We start from the raw sequence: 10789 nt of genomic DNA, 5'->3' as shown, positions 1-10789 counted from the left end.
TGGGATCGACCCTTACTCACGTAAGGTATTACTTGGACGACGCAGTGCACTTGCTGGTTAATTGTGCAGAATTTCAAAAGTGTGACTGTAATTTCGTGCACCAGAGGGACAACTATAACCAAGGAGGCAGAGACAACGGTAGAAATCAGAGGTGGAACAATAACAACAACTATCAGCAGAACTGGTATCAATAGAACCCTCCATACCAACAGCGGAACCAAGGCCAAACTTACCGAGCACCTCACCAAAGGCAAGCCCAAGAACCTCAAAATAACCAACCACAAGCCCCTCAAATTACATACCCCTTTCTTCCTCCAATGATGAGATGCTTTACTCTATTATGCAAGGACAGAAAGACCTTCAAAGTGCACTCAAATCTAGCATCAACGGTCTTAACTCCACTCTACAAGCACTCATATCCCGCATGGAACCACCATCTTCCACCAACAATCAACCTTCAAGCTCTAATGCACTTCCCTCTCGACCTTTACCCAACCCCAAAGGTGGAATTAATGCCATCATCTTGAGGTCTGGCACTACATTGCAAGAGAGGAGTCCCAAAGATCCAAGTTCAAAAGAAGACATTCAAGTTAAAGACATTGTTGAGGTAGAAGAAGTTGAAGAAGAGGATGAGGTACAAGATGCAGCTGAAGAGGAAGTTGCTCAACCAAGGAATGGAGCACCTAAGGAAGATGAGGTCACAAGAGAATCCATTCCCATTCCTTTTCCACACCTTGCTAGGAGGACCAAGAAGTAAGTGGAGCTAGACCCCAAGATGGTGGAGATCTTCAAAAAGGTTGAGGTAACTATCCCCTTTTTGATGCTATTCGCTAGGTACCTAAGAATGCTAAGTTTCTAAAAGATTTATGCACGAATAAAGATAAAATACATAATTTAGAAACTATTCCCCTAGGTAGTTCTATTTCTGCTTTAATGGGTGCTATACCAGAGAAACGTGGTGATCCCGGTCCCTGCATGGTTACTTGTACTATAGAGGGTGTACAATTTTTTGATTGCATGTGTGATTTAGGTGCATGTATTAGTATTATGTCATTATCTGTATATGATGCCTTAATGTTCCCACCCTTAAAAAGGTTGACAGCACGGTTTGTTTTGGCAGATAAGAGCATAATCTCGGTGGTTGGCATCGCGGAGGACGTTCTGGTGAGCATTAAGGGGTTGACATTCCCTATAGACTTCTACATTTTAGAGATACCTCCTAATGACTCAGGAAGACCTTCATCCATCTTACTTGGGAAGCCATTTTTGACGACTTCACGGTTTAAATTGGATGCCTCACTACAAGAAAAAGCAATATTTGTAACAAAAAAATTTGTTACAAAAAACCGGAATTTTGAAACAAAAAGAATTTGTAACAAAAAAAAGGGCCGTTTCAGTATGTCCCGTTACAAAAAATTTTTGTAACAAAAAATGGAACTGTTACAATTCAAAATAATATTTTGTAACAAATTTTTTTAATACAAAAACTAAAATTTGTTACAAAAGTAGTAACAATTTTAAACCTTAAAAATATTTTTCGTAACAATATAAATTTTCCTATCACAAAATTTAGTTACAAAATATAACTTGATTTTGTAACATTTTTCATTCTTTTAGTTACAAAAGCACAATATTTTATAACAATTTCTTTAATCGTAATTCGTTGAATCGTAAGACGGAATGTAAACGTAACTCGTAAAATATAAAAATTATGAAATTTTTTATAGCAGAAATTAATTTTACAAATAATAAAATAAATCTAAAATAAACCAAATTATCCAGTGGACTATAACTAATATATACCATAACAAATCAAAAGTCACGTACTCAACACAAATTCACAACTCAAATTAAAACACAAATTCACAACATACAAGTTTATACGCAACTAAAGTAAATTAAGTAGCAAATAAACTAACCAAACTACTATAATGAACAACTAATTAACTAAAGTCTAAACAAGTATTTAATCGTCACTCTATTCTTCATCAATCATAAAATCTTCACGAGTTTCACAAGCTTCTGCATTACCATCTTCATGATCAACAGCAGGAGGAGGAGGTCCTTGGAGAAGTTCTTTAAACTTATCATCATCAAGATAAGAAATAGCCAAAGTACAAGAGGAAAAATTCAAGAATTGAACTCAATGCAATAATAAAAATTCACTAGTTCATGATTAATAAAACATACAAGAATTAATTTCAATTATCACCATTCACCAAAGCAATATTCATGTAAACAATAAAATCATCGTCTCATCACAGCAGCAACAGGCCAACAACAAATACACTAACTTTCTTCTTTTTCTTTTAGTTCTTTTTTCTCTTTTTAATCGAATGAATATTCAACAAAAAAAATTTTCAACAACAATAAAAATTCCATCATTCATTTTAATCAATCCAAAACAAGATCCAGAACAAGCAAAATTCAATTCAATTTTTATTAATCATTCATCCTTATAACATATGCCCATACCTGACCTCCCAAGTCCCAGAACCCAAGTTTCCTATTTGCAGCTTCAATACGATCGATATTCAACCCCACAGTTGGAACGATTCGATCAGGAGGAAGGCTTTCTATGTTTGAGTACACTGACTTCATCCTCTCCAGCAAAGTCTGTAAAGTTAATGTATTCAGCAACTCAGGGAAGACGCTATGCGTGCTTCAACATGCAGATTACCATACTTACTAATGAAGACATTCAGTGAATCACCCAAATACTTCATCCGATCCACAAAGTTTTGCAATTGAACCAAATCCGGTGCCTATGTTATCAAACATGGCATGAGTGACATAGGGCACTGAGATAAAATGAGAACTGAAATGGCCTAACTTACATGGAATAAGAGGAAGTAACTAACTACTTATGTGTGTCCAAATAAACCATCTCAAGTAGCTAACTCTAACTAATGCTAAACAAACTCATCAAAACATTCTAACTGTGCTCTAAGGATGCTGCCGCTACTGGTGATAGTTACAAATATGATAGCATTGTATAGAGATGATTAAAAAATAGTTCAGGAAAAATGCAGAGTCTTTTCTTTTTTTTTTCTTATTTATTTATATGAAATCCTAAACTCACTGAATGATTAAAAATGTTTACAATAAATATTTAAAAGTAGTAACTATAACAAACTAGAATTAACTAACTTTTAACTAATGCCAATCAAGGCAAAAAAGATGAGTAAAGGTGCATAAATAAACAAGATTTGTATCAAAACCAGAAAATAACTAACTATTAAGAGTCAATAAACTGAATTAATATCTAACTAATGCTAACCAAATTTGAATTTAACTATGGATATTAGATTTGCCTCTGTGCCCGAGTTTTTGGGAACTCAAATCCATAAGAAGATGAATAGATTGCTTATATACATAACTGCTTCTCGCACTATTCTCTGAAATTGTAATCATCTGTTAGAATACTAGCTCTTTTGAAGTCTCTGACACTTTCCTCTGCATCAAATTACCCTTCACTTTAGGGAACTAATTTGACTTACTGAATATAATGTCAAAGATTAACTTGACTAATAAATCAAATACTAAGAACTTGTAAATGTCTTAAAATTATCAAAGACTGACATGAAAATTGAAGCTAGCTAACACTTAACTAAGTGAAGTCAGACTAAACTAATAACTAATATTTAACTCATCAAGCTAGCTCAACTAGCCTTTTATAGACGTCAGCCATGAGTGTATAAAGCTTCTTTAAAATTGTGCTTCTATTTGATGATCCCTAACATTAAGAAATTAATGACTTAGTCTTCAGAGTTGTCAAACGCTATTCAACTAATCACCATTACACTCTTCACGTGTTTTCTTGTCATCAGTATCCAAACCCTAAGGCCAAGAACCCAAGTCATTTGGTTTAACTTCAGGGACTAAAATGAATTGCAGATACAAATTAAAATAACCAAAGAGATCTTACTCATTACTACCTAAATAAGAGTATGCAATCATAGTTTCACAATTGATTATATTTGGTCTCTATTCTCTATAAGTAAATGTGTAAGTAATTTTGGTTTCCGAAGTTTTAAGAAGTCAAAATAGTCCTTTAGGCCTCACATTTGTTACTTACAAGACTATTTTGACTCGTCAAAACTTAACAGAGACTAAAATGATTCACAAGTGTATCTACCGGTTCCTACATGATCATTAACCCATTCATAACTGAAGTCATCACATGAATTTTACGGATTTCAGGTACTAGACTGAATCGCGAATACAAATTAAAGAACTACAAAACAAAGAGATTTCACTCATAACTACCTGAACAAGAGTCTGAGGCAGATCCTGTGCTGTTTCAAGTGCACTCTGAAGCTCTAAAACCTGAGTCCTCGATAGCGGCTTCAAGATCGGAACGTCCCTGAATAATCGCCGACTTGTACCCCCGCGTCTCAAACGTCAAGAACGGCATCGGCTGCGTGCAGTTCGGATCGTAATTGACTTTTGGTTCTTGTTCAGAGGGAATGGGTTCAGCTGAATTAGTAGTAAATTGAGATGCGGTGGGATTTGATTTGAAATGTAAAACTGAAATGCCGAAAGTACCCGCATCATTCAACGCAAGTCATTACAAACCGTGTAAAGGAGATGGCCCTGTTGAGGGGGTAAAGAACAATGGCGTCCTTCTCCATGTTGAGAATGTAATAAGAATGTAATAAGAATGTAATAAGAAGTAAACAATGGCGTCCTTCTCTGTCTCTCGTGCGTCTCATCGCTTCTCTTCCTCTCGCGTGGAATAGCAGCGGCAACGGCCAGAGCACAGCGGTGGCGACTCCCTCAAGCGACAGAACAGAACGCGACGTTCTCCCCAACAAGCCCTAGCAGCGGCGGCAATGGATTGACAGTGGTGGTAACACAGCGGCGCGGACAGCATCTTCCCCTCTCTCGCGTGACAGCTTCGAGCTTGTTTTGTGAAATTAGGTTAGGTTAGATTTAAGTTTTAATTTGGGAATTTTAGAGCTAGACTAAAATATACATTAATAATATAATAATTTTATAAAATATTTGAGATAGAATAATAATTTAAGATTCAAATAAATTTTAAATAAATATAATAAATCATAAATAACTCATGATGTTAATTTTTAAAAATTCGAAGGCTTACGTTTAATATGTTAAAATAAATTTTTTTATTAGTTACAAAAAATTTTGGAATTTTGTGACAAATAAATAACTTGTTACAAAAATAGTGCATTTTGTGATAAATTAATTTTTTGTTACAAAATATTATAATATTTTGCAACAAAATAACAATTCGATACGAAAGCCAACATAATTTGTAACAAAAAAAATTACATTGTTACAAAATATTGAAATATTTTGCAACAAATTTTTTTGTTGTTAGAAAATATTCTTATTTTGTAACAATAACTAATTATTGTTACAAAAAAAATCATAATTTATAACAATTTTAAATTTGATACAAATTTTTTGTTACAAATGCTCCATTTTTTTGTAGTGCCTTCTCAGGTACTTATTCTTTTGAGATAGATGGCAGAGCAGTGAGGTTCAATCTGGACGAAGCTATGAAGTATCCACCGGAAGACCACTCCATCTTCTAGTGTAATATTATTGATGAGACTGTGGCTGAAGTTCACCAAGAGAATGTAGAAGAGATGCACATTGAGCAAGGTGCAAGTGTGGGAAAACCCTCTAAGCATACTGAAGACACCTTGCTACCTCGCATGGTTTCAGATGATCAAGTGCCAAGCCATGAGCTGAAAATGGAGTTGAAGCCCCTTCCACCCCATCTCAAATATGCTTATCTTGAAGATAATCAGAAGCTCCTAGTTATTATTGCAAGAAAACTCACTTCCCAACAAGAGGAGCAGTTGCTTAGTGTGCTGAGAAGACACAAGAAAGCTATTGGGTGGAGTTTGGCGGACATAGTAGGTATCAGCCCTCAAGTCTGTGAGCACTGCATATTTCTAGAAGAGGGATCAAGGCCTATCCGTCAGTCTCAAAGGCGGTTGAACCCCACCATTTTGGAAGTTGTCAAGAAGGAAGTGACCAGATTGCTTGAAGCCGACATCATCTATCCAATCTCGGATAGTGAATAGGTTAGCCCAGTACAGGTGGTTCCAAAGAAGCATGAAAAACTCATGGCTACAAGAGTGCAGAACTCCTAGAGGGTGTGCATTGACTATAGACGCCTCAACCAGGCCACTCGCAAGGATCACTACCTGTTACCGTTCATCGATCAAATGCTTGATCGCCTGTCAGGTAAATCACATTACTGTTTTCTAGATAGGTATACTAGTTATTTTCAAATTCATATAGCTCCAGAAGATTAGGAGAAGACTACTTTTACATGTCTCTTTGGAACGTATGCATATAAGAGAATGCCTTTTGGCTTATGTAATGCACCGGCTACGTTTCAAAGGTGCATGATGAGTATTTTCTCAGATCTTCTTTAGCATTGTATGGAGGTTTTTATGGATGACTTTAGTGTGTATGGTGATTCGTTTGACCTTTGTCTGGATAGTTTATGTAGATTATTAGAAAGATGTGTTAGTTCAAACCTTGTACTGAATTTTGAAAAATGTCATTTTATGGTAAAACAAGGTATTGTTCTAGGACATGTTTTTTCTAATGCTGGTATTTCTGTTGATCCAGCAAAGGTAGATGTTATTTCGGGTTTACCTTACCCCTCCTCCGTGAGGGAAGTCCATTCGTTTCTTAGTCATGCAGGTTTCTACCGGCGATTTATTAAGGACTTTAGTAAGGTTGCACTGCCTTTGTCCCGACTGCTGCAGAAGGACGTTGAGTTCGAGCTGAGTGAAGACTGCATGGAAATGTTTGATAAGCTGAAGATTGCCTTGACTCAAGCTCCTATTGTGAAAGGGCCTGACTAGAGTAGGCCATTTGAGATAATGTGTGACGCATCCAACTATGGGTAGGAGCAGCGTTGGCTCAGCGCGAAGGTAAAGACCCTTATATAATCACTTATGCTTCTAAGACTTTAGACGGTTCTCATTCTAATTATACTACCACTGAAAAAGAGCTTTTAGCTATTATTTTTGCTTTGGATAAATTCCGAGCTTATTTACTTGGTACTAAGGTGGTAGTTTATTCAGACCATGCAACTCTAAAATATTTGTTAGCAAAAAAAAGAGTCCAAACCAAGGTTAATCCGTTGGATATTGTTGCTACAAGAATTTGACTTAGAAATCAAAGATAGGAGTGGCTCCCAAAATTTAGTGGCAGACCATTTGAGTCGCCTAGAGCTTATTAAAAGTGACTCCACTCCTATCAATGATGCTTTTCCATTTGATAGCTTGCACTCAATATCTGAGGTGGTTCCTTGGTATGCACTTATAGCTAATTATTTGGTTAGTCGTACCTTCCCTCCTAATTTTTCTAAACATCAAAAGGATAAGCTTAAAAGCGAGTCCAAATATTATATATGGGATGACCCATATTTATGGAGATGTGGTGCTGACCAAATAATTAGAAGGTGTGTGCCACAATCAGAATTTCAGTCAATTTTAGAGGCCTGCCACTCTTCTTAGCGTGGTGGACACTTTAGATCTCAAAGAACTGCTAGAAAAATTTTAGACTGTGGATTCTGGTGGCCCACACTTTTTAAGGATGCTACTATTTTCTGTGAATCTTGCCCACAATGCCAAATATTTGGTAATATATCCAAGAGGGATGAGATGTCCCAACAACTTATGTTGTTTTGTGAAATTTTTTATGTTTGGGGTATTGACTTCATGGGTCCATTTCCAAATTCTAATGGTTTCTTATACATCTTGTTAGTTGTTGATTATGTTTCTAAATGGGTGGAAGCAATTCCTACCCATACTGATGATGCTAACATTGTCATTTCATTTGTTTGAAATAATATTATTTGTCGCTTTGGATCACCACGAGCAATCGTGAGTGATCAAGGCACTCATTTTTGTAACAGGAGAATGACAGGTCTGTTAAAGAAACATAGCATTATTCACAAGGTGGTGACGGCTTACCATCTTCAAACCAATGGGCAAGCCGAGGTGTCTAACAGAGAGATCAAGCGCATACTGGAGAAGGTTGTCAAACCTCATAGAAAGGACTGGAGCTCTAGGCTTGGAGATGCGCTTTGGGCTTATCGGACAGCTTACAAGACACCCATCGGAATGGGTCCATTCCGCCTAGTCTACGGAAAGGCTTGTCACCTTCCAGTGAAGGTGGAACACAAAGCTTACTGGGCTGTGAAGGAATGCAACTCAGGATTGGGGGGAGCCGGGATTGAAAGAAAGCTGCAACTACAAGAATTGGAGTGCCTTCGACTAGAAGCGTATGAGAACTCAAGGCTCTACAAGGAGAGGGTGAAGGCTGTGCATGACAAGAACATCAAAAGGAGAGAGTTTAGAGCTGAGGATTTAATCATCCTCTATAAATCAAGGTTGAGACTCATGCCGGGAAAGTTGAGATCAAGATGGGAAGGACCCTATAGAGTGGAGAAGGCAGAGCCATATGGAGTCTTTCACCTGAGTCACCCTTTAAGCCCCAACTTCTTCAAAGTCAATGGCCACCGCTTGAAGCTATATCATGGTGAGGAAATGAAGAACAACAAAGAGCTGGAGATCTTCTTCTTGGCGGATCCAGCAACAGAAGAAGATTGAGCTTGTGGACCGTCCAACTTAAGGACGTTAAAGAAAAGTGCTAGGTGGGAGACAACCCACCATGGTACGATCTTCCCTTTTTATTAGTTCTTTTTTATTTTTATCAGTGTTAAATTCTGCATAATTATTTCTATGAGTCATTATTTTTACAAAAAAAAAAGCAATCGACGTGCAAGCATCTATGACCTGCACGCGTCGTGTGTGAATGCGCAACAATAAGAAAATGAACAGAGAGTTGCGCGAGAGGTGTGCAGGTAGGGTGCCTGGCGCACAAGCAACCCCACGCGTACGTGTGCGCGTCACCTGCGGTTTTGCCAAGCCACACGTAAGCGTCCCTGACGCGTACGCGTGGACATGGAAATCGGTGTAAACAAGTGTTTTGAACAGAGAGTTATGAAGGCATCGCACGGGTAGTGTGCTAGAGGCACAATTCAACTCGCGCGTATGCGTCGCTGACCCATACGCGTCGCTTTCATTCTTGGATATCCACGCGTGCGCGTGAAAGACGCGTACGCGTCGTATGTAATTTTAGCCCCAATACAAATTGAACAGAGAGTTGCGCGTGCGCGAGACTGGAATCGTGCGTCTGGCACAACCATGGTCATGCGTACGCGTGACCGACGCTTACGCGTCGCCTCCACTTTTGCGCCACCCACGCATTCGCGTGGAAGACGCGTGCGCGTCATATGCGCCGTGTCACTTAATCAGCGCGCCGCCCAGATTTCGTTCTTCCACTCTTTTTCTCTTTTCCAAATCCTAATTCTTCTTCCCTCTTCTTCACTCCTTCTCCTTACTCCTTACTGCTTTCTTCTTCCCTTCTTCCACCACCACCGGCGAACCACCACCGGAGACCACTAACTCCGGCAACTACAATTTTCTTTTCTTTTTATCTTCCACTCCTACTCCTCTTCTCTCATTCTTCTTCTCACTCCTCTTCCTATTTTCATCTTCTTCTTAAGGTTTCTTTTCTTCCTCTCTTCTACTCTTTCATTCTTCTTTTATTTATTGCAATTAATTATTTAGTTTATTTTTAATTTTATATTAGCTTAGTTATTGATAATTTCTTTTTCATTCTTTTATCATGCATTTTTATGTTGGTGTTGGAGCTCTATTTGGGTGATTATTTTGCTATATTTTAGATTGTGGATATTTTGAGGAGTAATTTGACAATTGACATTTTATTTTGGGTCTCATATACACTTGGATAAATTATTTTAATTTCTATTTTAACTTGCACACTAAGTATTTGTGAAAAAGCTCTCATGGCATTTTGAATTCTATTCTATTTTACTCTCACACTTTAATGCCTCTTTTTCACAACACTTGCAATCCACATGTATTGAGGATATCCTTCAGAATTGTCATCATACAAGTGCTCATTAATTTGGTACATTTAATAATTGATGCTTGAGTTATGCTTCTCATGCCTATTACTTACATGCTTTTAACCCTCTTGCATCTAATTGTTATGAATTGCCTTCATGATTTTAATTAATGTCTTCCATGCATGTTGTAGCTACTATGTTTAAGACATTCCTTTTCCTTTGACATTCATTATTACTTGGACTTTCTTCCTTCCGATTGTTAACTATCTATACTTGACATTAATTCTCTTTCTCCCTTCTTTAGGATGGCCACTAAAAGAGGAAAGGAGAAGGATTCTGAAAAGCCATCGACAAGGCAAGGAACCAAGAGAGCACCAGCTAAGGCCAACCATCTACAAGCGTCAAGCCGCCAACAAAGTGGGTGAAGAGGATCATCAAAGTTGATGAAGCGAAAAAGGTATTTCCTGCACGAGACTCCATACGGTTTACTAACCATTACTGTGAGCAGATGTTCACCATCCTGGCAGAGAGAAATTACAATAATGAGCTTCTACTCATTCTTCCACCACATTTTGTTGATTTTGTGGAGCTCTGAATTGAGAGGAGACAGTGGGAATTCTTAAGGAGGCAGCCACGGGAGGCCAATCTATCATGGGTAGTTGAATTCTACTCCAACTTTCACTCGCCTACCCTGCAGTCTGTTTATGGTCGTCAGAAGTAAGTCCTTATCTCCGAAGGTACCATATAGAGAGTACTAGATCTTCCACCTAGCGCAGAGTGGTTGGATGCCTATCAAGAGGCCCAACTTAAGTGCCAGATGTATCAGTTTGATTGGGACAGCGTCCTTGGAGT

The 10789-nt window shown here is 37.9% G+C and overlaps 1 protein-coding gene across 1 annotated transcript; it reads left to right on the top strand.

Annotated features, from left to right (window-relative positions):
* LOC107610283 lies at positions 7920-8612 on the top strand. The gene is made up of 2 exons (XM_016312353.1): positions 7920-8284; positions 8495-8612. Exons 1-2 carry the CDS (start codon positions 7920-7922, stop codon positions 8610-8612), a joined length of 483 nt encoding a protein of 160 aa, XP_016167839.1.

The sequence above is a fragment of the Arachis ipaensis genome, chromosome B01 (assembly GCF_000816755.2).
Source record: "Arachis ipaensis cultivar K30076 chromosome B01, Araip1.1, whole genome shotgun sequence".
In the NCBI taxonomy this organism is placed as follows: Eukaryota; Viridiplantae; Streptophyta; class Magnoliopsida; order Fabales; family Fabaceae; genus Arachis; species Arachis ipaensis.
Note: the sequence above shows the minus strand (reverse complement) of the source record. Positions and strands in the feature narration are given on the sequence as shown.

Bases quoted from the DNA above. Each gene is read 5' to 3' on its own strand.
- LOC107610283 (XM_016312353.1), top strand. From the start codon at position 7,920: ATGACAGGTCTGTTAAAGAAACATAGCATTATTCACAAGGTGGTGACG. The intron at 8,285-8,494 runs GTATGAGAACTC...TCACCCTTTAAG, and splicing joins GAGTGCCTTCGACTAGAAGC to CCCCAACTTCTTCAAAGTCA.